General features: G+C 43.2%; 1 protein-coding gene across 1 annotated transcript in view; it reads left to right on the top strand.

The window, feature by feature from the left end:
- The first annotated feature begins 4,811 nt into the window (after positions 1-4,811).
- Positions 4,812-17,264, top strand: part of CDHR1 (cadherin related family member 1) — a 42,709-nt gene continuing 30,256 nt past the window's right edge. The window contains exons 1-6 of the mRNA XM_030951530.1: positions 4,812-4,872; positions 5,636-5,731; positions 13,743-13,888; positions 14,715-14,765; positions 15,581-15,670; positions 16,161-16,247. Coding sequence (XP_030807390.1) covers positions 4,812-4,872; positions 5,636-5,731; positions 13,743-13,888; positions 14,715-14,765; positions 15,581-15,670; positions 16,161-16,247 — 531 coding nt within the window. The remainder of the gene's footprint in view (positions 4,873-5,635; positions 5,732-13,742; positions 13,889-14,714; positions 14,766-15,580; positions 15,671-16,160; positions 16,248-17,264) is intronic.

Raw genomic sequence — 17,264 nt, 5'->3', positions numbered from 1 at the left:
ATTGGTGGAGAGTGATGATATGCCCCAGTACAAGTCATCTCTCAGTCCTTTGCAGGGAGATTTTTATGAGAAGGAATAATGTTGTTTGGTCAGGCAAGAGTGTTTTGTTTGGTTTGTGGTGGGAGCTGTGTGTTTAACTGTGTCTCAGCTCTGGTGAAACAAGAGTGCTCTGAGCCCTCCCAGGTGCCATCCAGACAGCAAAGACCCAGGCAACAAATGGGATCATTACATTTACCTTACCTCAGCATGTCCTGCTGCTCCTAAGGTGTTTGGAGATCAGCTGAGGCAATTCTTGCTCACACCATGCTGTGGCACTTGCTACTGAACTGACCCTTTGGTGTGCAAGGGACAGCCCAGCTGGGGCCAGGGCTGTTAGGGTGTCTGTCTTGCCTATGGTTTATGTCATAGCCCCTTCCTTTGTTTTCAAGCTAAAAAAGAACTTCCCAATCACTTTCAAATATGTGAGAACAGAGAGAGTTTTGAGAAAATTTGACTGAGGCTCTGCTTCTCTCCTTTGCAAAATTGCATGAGGAATTTTGAGTGAACTGTGCTGTGCATGATGCCTCCAGGGATCAGTGGTAAGTCCCACAGCCCCTTTTAGCATGTGATTTACAAACAGAAGGCCACAGTGTGATTTGGTGTCTTTCTGCACAGGCTGAGGTTTGTATAAAGGGTGCAGCACTTTCTATGTTGAATGTACATGCCCAAACGTACACACAAAAAATGCTGAGTACTCCCCTCCAGGTAATGCCTAATGTCATACAGACTCCAAATTTAAGGACAAGCATACAAAAAAAGTAGCTTAAACTGTTGTTATATGAGTGTGAACTTTATTACTTATCAATACTTGTCCAGAGCATAGAACAGAGGAAAATGGAAACACAAAATATGAAGACAGTACATAGTAGCTATAAAAGCAAAGCAGGACAGTGGAAAATAATATCTGTTATTTCTTTCATTTCATTTTTCTCACAGTTTTAAATTGCAAATCCACGTAAGCATCCAAAAGCTGATCAACATGCAGCTCATGAAAGCCTCCCATTTATATGCCAAGCAGGCATTCCCCAGGTGGGCAGCTCTAATGTGATTGCCCTGAGGTGGAAGGGCCACCCACGATGTGGAAAGAGTGATTTCTCAATTTCCCTCCGTGCCAGTTCAGCCAGAGCCCTCTGCTCAGCCTGCCAGCACAGGTGGCAGTGGTGCCAGCTGGGATTCCAGTGGCACAGCAGGGCACTCCCTCCCTCAGCTGTGAACAGGCCATGCTCCTGGTGGCAGTGCTGTGCAGCGGGAGGGGCTGTGCTCTTGGGGAAGTCTAGGTGCCGTTTTATGTTGGCATCTGCTGCCAGTTCTAGTCTGGCCAACGTTTTAGGCTGTGCTTTGGCCTGGGCTCAAGAGCAGCTGTCTGTGGGACCCACAATTCCCCTGTTCAGGGTTGTGTAAACAGAAAAAGTGCAGCTCTTGTTAGTGATGAAAGTCTCTTTCTTGCCAGTCGTATTTGATTAAGAAGTACTACTAGTCTTAGGCTTAAGGTTTAGGGCTAAAAAAGTGAACATAGTGGGGGCCCAGGATTTTCCAAGATGCTCAAAGGCTCAAAGAGATGAGAGTTAACAGGGTAAGAGCTGGCCTTGTGTGTGGCTGGTTTTATGTCTGGCCCCTGTGCCCAGCAATGACCTGGTTTCATGTTGGGAAGTAGCTTTGTCTTGGGGGAAGAAAAGCATCCATGGCTCAGGGCATCCCAGGGGCTTCTCAGTGCACAGTCCAGCAGCTCTACAACCATGCAGGTGTACACCCCAGCTGTGCTCAGAGGTGGGGAAGTCTGAAAGATATTCACTGCATTATTGTAGCATCCTTCAACATTTAAACTTCTATTGTATAAAAATTCAGGTTGTCTAACAAGCTCTAGTAGATATTGCTAATCAGTTACCCAAACTTCTGTTCTGAAGATACTGGAATATTTTCAGGATGTTTTTCATACTGAATAGTAAACAAAACCCTGGGAAATCAGTTGGTTCAGATCAGGTGGGTATATTTAATTTTTCTTTTATGTTTCTTGCTACTTGATATGCTAAAGATGTACAAAATAGCAAGTTTCTTCTACATAGAGAGAGGGATCCTACCATTCCCAAAAATGTTGGGATGGAAGGTACTGCTTTCCTGAAACCCCCTCCTGCACCTTTTCTTCCAAAGGAGAAAATTCCTCAAAATAAGTCTGGATCCATGAGCTGTGTTGGTTTTGATCAAAGTGTATTTTCTGAGAGAAAAAAACAACTCTGTTGAATGTTGCTGTGTTAGGTATGGCTCTGACTGTGCATAAACACACATTAGCTAGGTTTCCAAACTGTAAGGGGATTAAGAGCTCAAACTCATTGAAATTCAGGAGGGAGGCATTTTGCTTCCTTGGAGATGCAGGCCCCAGAGATTCAGATCCCCAGGGGATGAAACCAGGGGAACAGACAGCTATTAACTTTGACAAGAGCTCTCCATCACTTGTTCTACGAAAAATCTCTGTAGAAAAAAAAAAGCATGTTGTTAGTTCTGGGTTGAGGAGGCAGATGAGAAGACATTTAGGTGCTATTTATGGTTTTTTTTGGGCACCATGCAGATCTATTTCTGTGATTTTGTCAGTGGTTTAATACTATTTTTGACAGAGGTGGGATGATTAAATCTACAACAGGGACTAAATTTATATCCATCTTCTATATGTGTATCTGCCCCCACACAGTTTTCAGATTTGGATCACCATATCCTGAATTTAAATGCACTAAAAATACATTTGTTTTTCATAGTTGCCTGCTGCAGGTTTCCCTGGGCTTTACAGGCCACTGCTGCAGTTGCAGATTGGTTCAACATGGAGCTTTTGTAAATAGTGCTCTACAAATATAATCACACAGAGCCAGAGCAAAGGTCTGATCCCGTAGGAAATGGTCAGAAAGAGATCAAGATGTCAAAGAGCCTTCCCCTGGTTTAACTTCTGAGCTTCTGGGAGGTGATAATGTAGTGCTGAACTGAACCAGGGTTTGCATCTGTGTCATCACATTTGTTAGTCATCAGTGAACCCAATCTTCATTAATTTGTCTCATCCATTTGCAGCCTTCTTTTGCTCTCTGTACCATTCTCTGGTAAATTCCATTATGGGTGATGAGTTTTGTTAATATTGGCCCAAGAGTTTTGCTTTTCTCCTTTGGAGAGCCTTACAGCTGACCTGTTCTGCAGGCAGAGGTGTCCTGCCAGCAGCACTGTGGATCCCAGGGGATCTGCAGGTGCCCACAAGCCCTGTCCACAGCATTGTGTCTGCAGCAAAGGCCTCTCCCATGGCCCCCTCCAGCATTTGTCAGGGTAAGGTACACCATAAATGTGTGACAGGATCCAACTGTCAGCTCCTTCTGTAGGAAAAATATCTTGGAGCAGCCCAGCCTGTCCCTCCCCTTGCTGAGTGATGAAAGCTGTCCCTGGAGCCCTGCCCCTCTTCAGCTCTGCGCCCCACAGGCCAGGGCTGGGAGGGGACACTCTGCCTGTGTGGTCACTTCTGCAGCTTAGGAAACAACGATAAAACATGTGGGTGACTGAGGGAGCCAAACTTCCACTGCTGCCCTGTGTGAAGCTGCTTCCTGGCTCTGCACCAGCTTCCAGTGTTTGCACAGCATGTGCCCGCCTCACCTGTGCCACTGCGGGCACCCAGCATGTGCAGCTGCTGCCATTCTTTAAAACACTGGGATGGGGAACTCTTTGACTGATCAATTCCTTGGACATGTCTTTCACTCTGGATCTTAATTAACCCAGAAAACTCCATTAACACATCCTTAAAGAGCAAGTGCTTTCCTGCAGGTCAGGTTTAAACAGCTCAGCTCCAATGTAAACATCTCTGTGCTTGGCAGCCCAGGTCACAGTCACAGAATCATCTGAGCTGGAAGGACCACAAGGGTCACTGAGTCACATACTGTCACTGATGGAGCTCCTTTCCAGCAGGTTTATCTGTAAGTATCCTCAGTGTGGCTGATTCTTAAGCACATACTGTATTGGAATATATATATTTTTAGTTAGTGAAAACACCTTATATGTATCAAACCAAGCAATTTAAAAAAGCTATTCTGTTAACTTTTTCAATGTGTTGATGGTTAAACACACTTCTTAGTATGTTGAAAATTTTCTACTAAAAAGTAAAAGATGCTTTCAGCAATTCATGCTGTTTAAGAATTAAATGATCAGGCCAACTCATAAAAAGAACATTCTGCATTTTTAATATGCAACGTTGTGTATTTTTTTTGCTATCATAAGTGCTTTCTTTTAAATTGTAACCATCATTTCCATTGTTTTTGCTAATACTAGATTTTCTTCTTTTGTAGTTTCTCAAGATTACCAGAGCTAAAATGAAAATAAACTTCTATTAGCTCTTAAAAACAGATAACTGCCTTAGAGAATTAAAGATAGAGCGCAGAAAGAAAACAAATTTCTACTTTACCTTCTCCCTGACTTGTACGTTTGAACAGCACAAATACAGTACCGAAAGCAAAACATGAGAGTTACACTGATTCCTCCAAATCTTGTCTCAGAGATGAGTCCCACAGCTCCCTGCAAAGTAATTGGTCTAATTAGGTGGTAGGAAGGAGCGTCTTTAAATTCCTCAGAAATTAAGACGTGTCATCCGCTTAACATCTTAGCATCTGTTACTGCCTCTTCCACATTTCTCTGCTACATTAGTCTGAAGGGCACTTTCTTGGATGTTTCAGAGAGATAAAAAAATTAAAAATAAATACAACCAACAAAAACCAAGCCCTTATAACACAGAAGAAGTTGGCTCTTTCTTCAGTGGGATGAAGCATGTAAGGCATTTCACCCCCTCCTTATTTCTCAGTTTGGTGCATGTTTGCCTGGGTGAGTACAATAATCACTTTGTTAAGTAAAAATATAGGAGAATACAAGCAGAACCTTAAATCCGGTAGTTATCCTTACTGATGTGGTAATGTTGTTCTGAAATATTTTCCATGGCAACTGGTCCTTGTGCAAATGTTACCCTCTGTGTTTATATACTTGCAGTTTTGTTTCAAATGGGCTATTTTTAATCTCTTAACAGTCAGTCAGTAGAATGACAACTAATTTGTTGTTTTTTGTTTTGTTTTTTTTTAAACTTTGCTGTTGTCTGGCAGCAAGTAAGTATTTAATTATGGCTAATTGCTCATGTAGTAAGCATAATTTTAAGGCAGGATGTGCTAAGAATACTGGGTGAAGTACCGAGGCACTGGGAAAGTTTCAGGCTTGTATGTGTGGAGTAGAGGAGAGGTGTTCCATCATTACAAGCTGGAAAAGTTCATTTTTCATTGAAGCTGTCTGGAACTGGTTGAGTTTTTTAAGGGAGATCCTGCTATTTCTTTTCTTTCTGTTGGTTGGGAGGTTTTTTATATACTCACTCTATTTCCTGCTGTGTAAATACTGGCACAGTGGCACATAGAAGTAATTTTATTAAAAATATCTCTACAGATACAGTTCTGAAAGTCCATTGCAGCAACGGGGGGTGTGTTATGCACTCCTAGTATTCCCTGAACAGCTCCTGTTTACTGAGAGTCAGGTAACTGAGACAGCCAAATAACTGTCACCTACAAAATGCTTTTGTTTGGCTTCTGTTTTGTTTTAATTGCAGTTCAGGCAAATTATGCCCCCTATTTCTTTGATAATGGAGCCAGAAGCACAAACGGGAACATGGCACTTCTCAGCCTTTCAGAGGACACGCCTGTTGGTCAGTATTAAAATTTGTATGTTTAAACTGTGAAACTGGAATTGCTTGCTCTTATGATTAACATATATATTTTCTTATAGGCTGTTGTTATTTGCTGTAATCTTACAGGTTTTTCTCTCAAGCTTTTAATTGACCTCAATTTAAAGTGACATATTTGAATTGTAGCTGCAATTTAAAACATGAATTCTAGCTCCCTCTTTTTTTGTCTGCCAATCTATTCACAGCTTCAGAGCACAGACCTTTGGGGTCAGAAATAAATTCATGGTGGGAGGCTTCTTACCAATTCTATAAATGCTTATGAGAAGAAAGCCTAATTTCTAGCAATTTTATCAGCCTTGATAAAAGCAAGCTGTACATTGAAAAACTAAGGGACATGATTTTTCCTAAATGCATTTTTAATATTTATGTACAAATGGTAGAAAATGTTTCCACTTGCAGTGAAAATTGTTTTGTCTAAACAACTGATGTTTTTTAAAAAGGTTTTGTTTTATTGAAAACTCAAAAATTGATGCAGTTAACAGATTTCAGCACTCTGAGGCCGGTCTATTTATACTTCTTTTAACTGTAGTTGCACTAAGAAAAGTTAAATAAGAACAAAAGGTGACTTACAATCAATATTTTCTCTGGGGGAAAAATAATCTCCTAAGACCTAAGCAATTACATAAAAATATATATTAAGTGATGAACATCACCTTTACTTCAAACTTTGCACTGAGATTTTATTTAGGATTTTCTTCTGTTTACCTGGAGCTTTCACAGGCTGAATCAGAATAATATTTAGTTAATGCAAACTGGGTACCAAAGCACTCCTTTACCCGTGCCTCATGCAGAGAGGAGAGATATGGCTGCTCAGGGGGTGCAGCCAAACACCCCCTCCCAGGGCTCAGGCAGCTGGGGAAGGCCAGGATGAGGGAGGGATCAGAGGGCACAGCCTGCTCTGCCAGCCTGACATTGCCACCCACGCCTTCTTAAAGCGGACCAAGGTCACTCTGTGCTGGGAAGCAGCTGCCTGGGTTTGCTCAAAGTCTCCATTTCTGACCCAGCGGTGTTAATGTCATCCAAGACCCACACTGGGCCTGCTAGAGGGTGGGGAGGGGATATTTGGAAGCAGCAAAGTCTCCTTTACCTGCTCAGCTTGAGAAGGAGGAGGGGGAGAAGACAGCACATAGCGTACAAGTGACACATCTTGACATTGAACTTAAAAGGAGCTTGCTTATGATGCAGCAGGAATTTGCTATGAGCTTGATCAAGCTGAAATGGAAACCTCAGCTTGAAGGCCAACAGTACTGTAGTAATGTAGTGGCACTTGCAAAAGCCAGAGACAGACCAAGGAGCTGCAATTTTTGCTGTACTTCTGCCTGGATTCTCATGGAAACCACACTTAGTTCAGCCTTGGCAATCCCTACAGTTCTGCTGATAGCTGGAGTTGGATTGGAATCACTTGTCCAAGCATAGATAAGGCTGTAATCCCAGACAGCCACAAAATGGGACCCCAGCTCAGTTTGTTTGGGGTGGTGCTTGCCAGCTCTGCAACTGAAACCTCAGGCAGTACAACTCACTTCCATCCAAGCCCCACTCCCTGGTGTGGTGCCAGCCTCTGCCTGCCACCACTGGGAGCCTCCAGGCACCTGCGTGGGGATGAGGAGATAAAGATGGCACAGAGCCACACAATGAGCAAAAATGTCCCTCCTGTCAGGACTGCAGCACCACATGGTCTCTCTCTCAGATGACAGCACTCCCTGTAGCAGTGAAGTACAGCAGTAATTTCCACTGCATCTGATCTGGTGCTCCAGCAGCCAAAAAAGGACAGTGTGCCTCAACAAACAGCAAAACAGCAGTGTGAGAGATCAGAGCCTGTGTTTGTGCTCTCCTAATTAGCCTGAGTAAGAATAATGAGATATATATGTGATGGGCTTCTGTATGTGCTTTTTTAACATTAGCAACCACACTAGGAACATGGAGGTCTCTGGAGAGTTTGTGCTTTGCTTGCAGCAGTGATAAAGCTCAGGCTGCTCTTTCTTGAGAGCTGCTGTGCTTCCTGCCTACTAGCTTCATCCAGAATGTGCTTACATGTGTTTAAATTGGCTGCCTTGTACTTCTAATTTGATGTGTAAATGTGCTTTAAAAGACAAGAGAGGAACAGCTTCTCTCTGAAAGCTCCAAAAGACCTGTAGGAACCCTTGGGAAAAAGAGATAAGACCTTACTTTTTGGAAGACCAAATGTGATTGCTTTGTCACACAGCTTCCAGTGCTTCTTTGGGCTAACTCCCAGAACACCTTGACAAACAGCTCTAAGTACTGCAAGGTCCTCTCTTCTGAAAGCACTTTCAGAAGTTCCATTGGAACATGGTTGCTTGGGATTTGCTTAATGCAAACTGCTGCTGCCCATGTCAGCATAGCCACTCCTCAGGGAGCCTTTGGCAGAGAAAGCACTGACACTCCAGTGCTGGGTGTGCTTTCAGCTTTGTACAGGGCAAGAGGACCAGTGTTCACAGAGGATCAGACCACAGCCAGAACTTTGTGCCAGAGCTAAACAGCTACCAGACTGGCCCTTTGCTGTGGCACTGCAGAGGAGAATATTGTTCTTCATCACCTGCTCTGATTTCCTCCAGAAACAGGAGAAGACATCTGGTCTCCCACATCCATGTGCAGTCCCAAGCATCCACACTCCCACAGTCATCTCTCAGGTTGAGCAGGATGATCAGTGACAAAACAGAGGAACTATAACTTCCATATGTTTGATTCTGGATGGCTTCACTCAGGTTTATGTGCTGCAAAAATGGATAGGTTGCTATTAGATGTTCCCCGTCCTTACATACAGCTTGGAGTCATGAACGGGATGCTTTTCTTGGCAGAAGCTGGTGTCTGATCTGTGCAGTGCCACAGACACCAGCTTTACTAAACCTCCAGAAATTTTACAGTCTTTGACCCTGCTGAGATTGCAAGTGGTTGGCAAAGTAGTATGTGTTAGTTTTATTCCCAGGCATCTGTAGGCAAGGGACATGGAACATTTGGGAACACTGAAAGGCCAAGATGGAGTCCATGTGTGGCTGTAGAAAGAGACATTGCAGCTCTGCAGCTGTGTGAACACATCAAATTCATTACCATTCTTGTATCATCCTTAACTTGACCTTATTTTCCTTTGTCCAGTTTTGCTTATTTACAGATAGTTGTAACTTGTGTACCAAGTTATCATAAAACCATCAAGTACTATTTCTGCATGAATGCTTGAAAGTACCTGCAGATTCCCAGATCCTATTTATTGCTGCAGGGCTTGAGACCCCTCATGGTAATAGAGCCAGAACAGCAGCAGCCCCTTTCAGTGCCAGATTTAAGAATGGGAGGAGTTATGAACTCAAATAGCAGTTGGTGTTTGTGGTTTGGTGGGGCAGGTGGGTAATTAGCTCTTTGCATGTGTACATACAGAATGTGCATGTGCTCCTAATCAAGGTCTTAAGGCAGGAGTGGGATGCTATTTCAGGTTGTTTGTTTCATCTTACCTCCTAATCCCTGTAAGCCTCATGGTGGGGACAGAGTGGGGCTGGGAACAGCTGCAGAGCAGGGGATTGAAGCATACTCAGAAGGCCTAAGTTCATTATCTCGCAGAGCCCAAACATCATCAGTGCTCTGTAGATCTCTTCATGATCTCCTTGCATTTCCCTTTCTGTTTTTTCCCTTGCCCCCAAGAAGGCACTCCTCCCATTAAAAGCCAGTTTGCAGTGGCAGTTCTTTGATCAAAGCTACAGCTGCCACCCACTCACCCCTGGGTGACTGATCCCTTCAGATCCCTCCATCCTTCAAGCTCACTCTGTTCCTACACGCTGCTTTCTTCCTTTCTTCCCATCACTCACAGCTGACTGAGGAGAGCCTTCTTGTCCCCTGTGGTACCTATCATTCTTTCCTTGTTTCTGTTACCCTGCTCCACCTCTAGGCAAGCTGGGAGCTGCCAGAACAGCAGTGTAAGCACAGCCTGCCTTCTGCCCCCCTGCAGCAGTGCCAGCGTGCCCGGAGCAAAGCCCCCTGCAGAGCTGAGCGCTGCACAGAGATGCTCTGAGGACTCACAGCTGTTACAGCCTTCAATTTTGTTTAGAGTCTTCTGACAGAAACTGCAGATACATCAGAAAATTGCACTCAGATGGTTTCTTCTTGGAGTTGGTTGCCATGGGTCCTGTAGGGACATATTGCTGCTGTCCATGGGGTGATGGTCTGGGCCCTGTGCTCAGCCCTTGCTGCCATATCCCATCTCTCCAGGACAGGCACTGGCAGCTGCAAGGTGTGTTTTGGCTGCTGCTGATGCTGCCATGTCTCTGCTTTGGCAGCTGGCTGCTGCACCAGGCTGCAGGGAGGGAGCAGGAGTCCCCTGGGCATGGTCGGGAAGGAGCGGTAGCAGGCAGTGAATGGGAAAGGGGCTTTGGGGTAGACATGGTGCGTGTCCATGGCCTCCAGGAGCCTGTGCCTGGGGTGAGCTTGGTGTGAAAACAGCCCTCTGTAGCTTTAACTGTCCATCTCTTCTGCTGGGGAAGTGGGCCCTCAGCTGAGACAGGTGGAGAGCAGACATGTGACCCTGGGCTAGGTGGTGTTTGCTGTGACATTAGCAACAGAGGTGTCCTATCCTGGGAGCATGGCCGCGCATATCCCTCTCAGCATCTTCTTAACAGTTGTCAGCTGTGCTGGCAAAGGACAGTGCATGAATCCAAAATGGGCTTGGCTTGTTTAACTGACAGGGAAGGGATCTGATTGCTGGGTGTTGCACAGCAGAGAGGGAGAGCATGTCTTCAGTGAGAACACAAAACCAGTCCCAGAGCCCAGGGCAGAAACTGTGATTAAATTTGAGTCAAAAATGAATTAAAATGGAGCAATGATGACATGAGACAGCCATTCAGCCCAAGTGGCAGAGCAGAGAGCAAATGACTTTTAAACTGGAGTAGGAAAAGCAGAGTGAAAAAGCCTGGCATGGCTCGTGGGAGGAAACCACAGCAGGAAGCAGCAATAGTGCCCCAGGACTCCCCTGTCCCAGCCTGCTGCATCATCCCCTGGGTACTCAGAGTATCCAGCTCTTCTAACTGTGGCATTTGCCATATCCTCAGTAAAGACTCTTCTATTCCCATATTTTTATGTCAGGGAGAGGGTATTTACTTGGTATCCTCTGGTAAGATTTTATCTTTTTCATTTATTTCCTTTTCAGCAAGTAGAGGCAGCACACTGAGACTAGATTTTTAATTGGCATTAACACTGTGGTGAGAAGTGTTCCTGGGGGTGTTAATGATATGGAGGGTACTGTGCAGTGAAATTACAAATTGGAAAAAATAAGGAATTATAATGAGTTAGAAAATAAATTTTGATCCACAATCTAATTTAAAAGGCATGAAAGTATTTTGTATTATGAAAAATGAAGTATCAGCTTTAGCTAAAAAGCAAAGACTCCAGTGTAAAGATCAATGAAGTCCATCATTACCTGCTCAGAAAGCTCAGTAATCTCAGTCAGTACCAATATCAGTGTTTCTACTCATTTAGCAGCAAGAAAGTTCCTGTCTTCCTTATAAGAAAATTCTAAGAAATGTAGTAAACTGTGAGATTTAAAGAACCAGCCCAGGTTCAAATGAGTTCACATAAACTTTCAGTCTGTTGTTCTCCAGCCCTGTGCCCTCTGAGGAGGGGTTTGCATATCTGTGCTGCTGGCATTGGTATTTCAGGGCAGCCACAGCAGAGACCTTGTGCCTGGTGGTTGCTCTCAGCTCCAAGAGACCCCAGATGTGGTGTCCATCCTGCTTCTCCACAGCACAGAGAGCACTGCTCAGCAGCTGCTGCAGACATCCACACAAGCTAGAAACAGGCAGGACAGCCAGCACTGTGTCAAGTGCAAGGGACAGGAAAAGGTAGTAAGAAGGGCAAAAAACAACTGAGAAGTAGAGACAACTAATGACCAAAAAAAAGGCTGCAGAAAAGCACTATATTTATAAGGATATCAGTGAGATGATGGCAATTGACCTTAAATCTTCAGTTGGACCCAGCTGTGATATTATGACAAAGCTTTTAAGAAACAAGAATAAATAGTCAGTGCTGGTGCTGCAGAACCCTCCAGTTTTCTAATTTTTCTCTCTTATATAGATAGTTGTATCAGGAAGCAGGTATCCTTTCAGGATGCTATTTTATATCAGTCCCAGTTAGTTCTTCTCCTTTCATTTCCTTGTGTTTAGAGAGTTGTCACAGTCAGAACTGTCTCATCATACCACTCATTGTCTTTCCCTAATAATTTTCAGTGATCACAGTTACAGTTGTGTTATTTTCCATTCTGTTTTGTAGGAAAAGTACAAGAAAAATGTGGAAAAATGTTCTGTAGTTTTGTGAACTGTTTTGCAAGTCTTGGTTATTTGTTGGCTGGCTGAGCCAACTCATAACAGGATCTCTTGTTAGTGCTCTTGTGGGTGCATTGGTTTTTGCACTGTAACATTTTTCTGTACAAAGGTGCCCAAATGTTGCTCTGATAATTAGCACATGAGAGTTTACTCCTAAGTGAGCACAGATTCCACATGGTTTAGTATAATCTCTTGCTATGACAAGAAGACAGCCATGCTTTGCCAATATCACCACTGACGGCTGGATGTCCCATGGCCACTAAGGCCCCTGAGCAGCTTCACAGTTTGAATGCCAAGAAAGAAGCAAATAAGGTCCAAAAGGTTGCCTTGCAAAACGGAGGAAACCTTTGAGAAGGTGACCTGTCAGTGGTGTGGGCAATGCTCTAGAATTAAACATGAAGTTACAGATCTGGTGGGTGATCTATGAAAAGAGGAGAGGAGAAAAAATTATCATTTTTGAGTACTGAATTAAACATCTGTCAAACTCAGGGCCACAGTAGTTCAAAACTGAGCCTTAGTGTTCTTCCTTAACTTTATGCTGGCTTCCTTAGCAGGGTTCCTTCCACCCTGTATTTGGGTTGCATGCATGAGCAAAACTCACCAGTAACCAGTGAGTCACTTGCTGCAGTATTTCCAGTGCAGAGGGCTTTGTTAGATGTAAAGCAGTTTCTGTGCTTAACCTCTCCAACCTGAATGTCTCAGGTAACTTACCCAAGGCACAGCGGATAGGAAGGAAGAAACAACAGTGCTTTATATTTCAGGCTTGGTTAACTGGTGTTTGTAAACTGCTTGAAGTTATTTAGATAAAGGTGTTAAAGCATAATAGAGTGACAGATATGTAAGCTTAAAAAATAATACTAATAAACACTCTTGCCATGCTTTGAAAATATGGGTGTTATAACTCCCCCAGGAATTATCATTTATAATACACGAGTCAGTTTGGTGGAAAAACTGGCACCAACTTCTCAATGTATAAAAATAGAAATAAGAATCTTTCTCCAGGTTCTGAAGGAAATACATAGATGAGTTTGAAAAATTTAATAATTGGTATGAGCATGAGTGGGTGTGTCAAGTAAAGAATTTAATGAGAGAGAGCTAATGAGTGGGAGTGAAACAGGGAAAAGACTTTTGCATTGATTAATTATGAAAGTGGGAAAGTATGAAATGTCCTTGCACCTCCCAAGTTCCAGAGCTCAGATCGAATCCTGAGGGAGCTCTCCCTGAAGGGAGATTGCCAGATTCTCTGCATGCTAGTTTGCAGTTCTGTTATTCCTACAAAAAAGAGGTCTTTGAGGGCCTTGTGGTGCTGCTGAGATTGTCACCCCCTTGTACAACAGCACCGCTTCTGGCTCACCTAGGCTGAGAGCTGGCAAAGAGCTTGTTACCTATGTAAACCCTTGGGTATGAACTGTATTGACCAGGAAGGGGCCTAAAGTGACAGAAACCAGCACTGATGAACTCAGTTTAACCAGCGGGCTAAAAAGTTGCCATCAGGACTATTGAACTATCTGCTTTTCTGTATTTCCCAGTAAGTAGGCTTGGTTGACAAAACCTTTTCCTGCTGCGGGGTAGCCAGGTTCCTAAGGAACAGACCAGTGAAACACTCCCTGATTGAAATAACCACAGGGGAATGCTGTTGAATATCAATTTTTCAGGCACCCACGTGTACACTCTGAATGGAACTGACCCAGAAGGAGATCCTGTGACATATGGCCTGACCTATGAAGCTGGATCAAGGCGTTACTTTTCTGTTGACAAGAATCTTGGAAATGTTACTTTGATTGAAGAGCTTGACAGAGAGGTACAATCAAATGGCACTACTCCAGGTGTTTGTGGGATTTCTTTCAGTTTAATTTGATCTGAGGCTTTGAGGGACAAGGCCAGTTTATTAGCCCCTGAAGCATGTAATACTTTGCAATTCTAAGGCATTATATTTCACCCATCATGTTGCATTCCAGTTGACTTGTGCCACTGACATTGCTATCAAAATTTTCAGCAGCTGTCTGTCCAGCTTTTTCAAAAGAGAAGTATATTCTTTATTTCTTATCTTCCCCCACCCACACCTCTCCATCAGGAGCTTAGGGTCAGCTACAGTCATCAAATCCTCACACAGGGGACTCTCCTGTCGTTAGGAAGAAGTAGAGATTCATGTAAGCAGTGTTTCAGGACCCTCCTCTAGTACATCATAGCCCTTTGGCCAATGTAACTATGCTGGTTATAGGTGCCTAAAGCCAGCCTTATTCTGGGAATAAGGCATTGAACCCTTCATATCTCCTCACTGAGAAGCTTACACAGTATTTGGTAAACCCTTTAAAAATCTGTACAGTAATACAGAACAATTTTAACCAAAGGTGCCATTTTAGGGAACATTTCTTAAAAAAGGTGACTAATTTTTATGAGCACTTTAGGAAGCAGCAGGGATTACCAGAGCAAGCATCTCCTGACAGTAGCCACAGAAGGTTCAAGGAGCTGGAGCTTCTGAGGAGTCTTCCTGGCCTCTGCTGGGGTTGCTCTGTGATATTAGTTATTGCTTTCATCTGCCTGCCTAGACAGGTTTAAATCTGCAGTCCCTTTTCCAATCAGGACAAACACCATCTCTCTTACAAAAGAATTTTCTTCATTTACAGAAGGAAGATGAAATTGAAGTTATTGTCAGTATTTCAGATGGCCTGAGTACAGTAAGTATTTAATTATGCTGTAGCTTGTTAAACTGTCTTCACATACCTACTCCTATTAAATTACCTTAAAGGGGCCATCTCATTTGATCAGAAAACATAATCTCATTAGAGCCTTACCTCCTGTTCCAAGAGCCACTGAACTCACAGTTACTCAAGTCTCACTTCATCTCCTTGCTCAGCTATTTGAGGATAATTACAATGAAGTGTGAGCTGAAATACTGACTTAGCAGCCTGCAGAATTACAGCAGCTTCCCATGAAGTTTCACTGCCAGCACAGTCAGATTTGTGCCTAAGATCTGGAGGCTTTTTGGAGAAACGTGTGACATTAAAGGAACTAGTGTTGGGTGTCCAAGAGCCGCCTGTCCCCACCCCCACAGTGTTTCTCTAGCATGATGTTAAGAAGATTTGCTTGGGCTAAGGTGATGGGGTGTTTCTTGTCTGCTGTTAGATAAAGCTTTGTTCATGTCTAGTCATTAAGGACTTATCTGAGCCCCCAGTTCTGTTTCCACAGATTTTCTTGGTATTTTCAATTTATGGACTGATGCTGTCAGGGCCGGGATGGCAGTCTGCCAGTAGGAGGATGTGGGCTTCATCACCAGACATTCCACAAAAGTGGGACCCTCTTCTTATCTACAAGACTGGAAAAATCTAGAGCTCTTCCTCATCTCAAAGAAATTAATTGAGGTTATTACAAGAAATGTTTGGGATGTTCCAGCCTCCTACAGACACAACTGCCCTGGAAATCTCTGTAAAAAGGAAATAATGGGATCCATAAATAATGGGAGTCATAATATGCTCTTCATATTCTACTCCAGGTTTCTGAAAAAGTCAGGATCCTTGTAATGGATGCCAATGATGAGAGCCCAGAGTTCATCAATACACCTTACATAGTCCAAGTCCCAGAGGTTGGTGAAGTTCCTTTACATACTGGAAATATACTTCTATAGGATGTAAAGAGGGGCTAATATGTTTTCAGTAAAGCAACAAATTGTGCAGGACAGACTTGCATTCTTTTAGTTTAGGGTTTGGGTAGATATTTAATATTCACTGCAAACTTGGGGAATAAGTCTGTAGGTACTTAAGGTGTGCTATTTTTAGGGTAAGTTCCAAGATGTGAGTCAATGTGAGTCTTTAGAATTGGGAATAGGATAGAAGTGGGAATAGGATACACCCAGTCTTACCTAAAATGTTCTGTTATTTTTATTTCACAAAGTGTTTCTTCTTGTTTTCCAGTTTTAATCTCTTCCCTCTTTCCCTTCTGCTCTTTGGTTCCTTCAGTGCTTTTACATTCTTTCTACCATCACTTTCTGCCTCCCTGCATGCTCATTTTTCTTTTTTTTCACCTCACCTGGTTTTCTGTTTCTGTGTGACTCTGCTAACTCTTTCTGGTCACAGAACACTCCCTCCAGCAGCAGCATCTTTAAGATTGAGGCAATAGACAAAGACACGGGTTCTGGAGGAAGCATTACCTACTTCTTGCAGGTAAAGTATTGTCTGTACCTTCACAAATCGTCTCTCATTTACTAAGATTTCAGAAAGCAGATTTTAAAAAGATTTTGGGAATTGAGTGCACTGCTATAGGATTAATTTTGTACCATTCACAAGAAAATAAGCATTGGCAGAAGGGATGTTGTTTGATTGCAAGCAGCCAAGGGTGATCCAGCAGGCAGCAAGGGGAGCTGGAGTTGCCACTGACACTCCTGTGCTTGCCAGCAGGACCCCTCATGGCAGGGCTCTTACTGGCCCTTACTCTCCCTGTCACTCCCTTTTGGAGTGAGAGGGAGAGCAAGATTAGCTGGTAATCTTGTATGCTTATGGGATTTCTAAAGCATGAAATAGCTTTCTTTAGAGAGGAAAACACGCTGGAAACATAAATGTGCCCTTTAGTGTAGCAGGCTGGTGCATAATTGATACCAAGATCACAGTGTGAAATGAGAGGTACTAAATCTTCTCCCTGACAAAGCAGTGACTGCCTGAAACCACCCTTTCAGTTGCTGCCCACTGGTGAAGAACTGAAAGGGCTCCAGATTTAAAGCTGAACTTCTGTATTACAGATCTTCCGTATGCCACAAGGGCAATTGTTTGCATTATGTCCTTCAAATTCCTTCTTCCTACAGGCACTTTCATCCAGGTTATCTGCAGTTCCCTTTATTCAAGTGGAAACATGAAAAAAAGTAAACAAAAGCAAAGCAAATTTGTTGCAATATTTAGTTTTGGATAAGAATATGGAGACGAGTTAGAAGATATTTACATAGCACTAAAGCTAATCCTGTTAAGAGCTTGGGTATACTATGAAAGAACACCTTGAGTGCCTTGTTGAAATTTAGCTTTGATTTCACAAATTATGATCCATGTGCAGGATTCAGTTTTGCACAGGGCTTTTTCCAGAGAGCTGATAGTCTATGAACTAAGGAACAGCAGTTTCAAAATTCTACATCTAGTTTATAATATATTTGTGTGGCAAAAAGAATAATAAATATGTGTATTTGTTGAAAAAAT

The sequence above is a fragment of the Camarhynchus parvulus genome, chromosome 6 (genome assembly GCF_901933205.1).
Source record: "Camarhynchus parvulus chromosome 6, STF_HiC, whole genome shotgun sequence".
NCBI classification, from domain to species: Eukaryota; Metazoa; Chordata; class Aves; order Passeriformes; family Thraupidae; genus Camarhynchus; species Camarhynchus parvulus.
The sequence above is the reverse complement of the archived record's forward strand: the minus strand, read 5'-3'. Positions and strand labels throughout refer to the sequence as shown.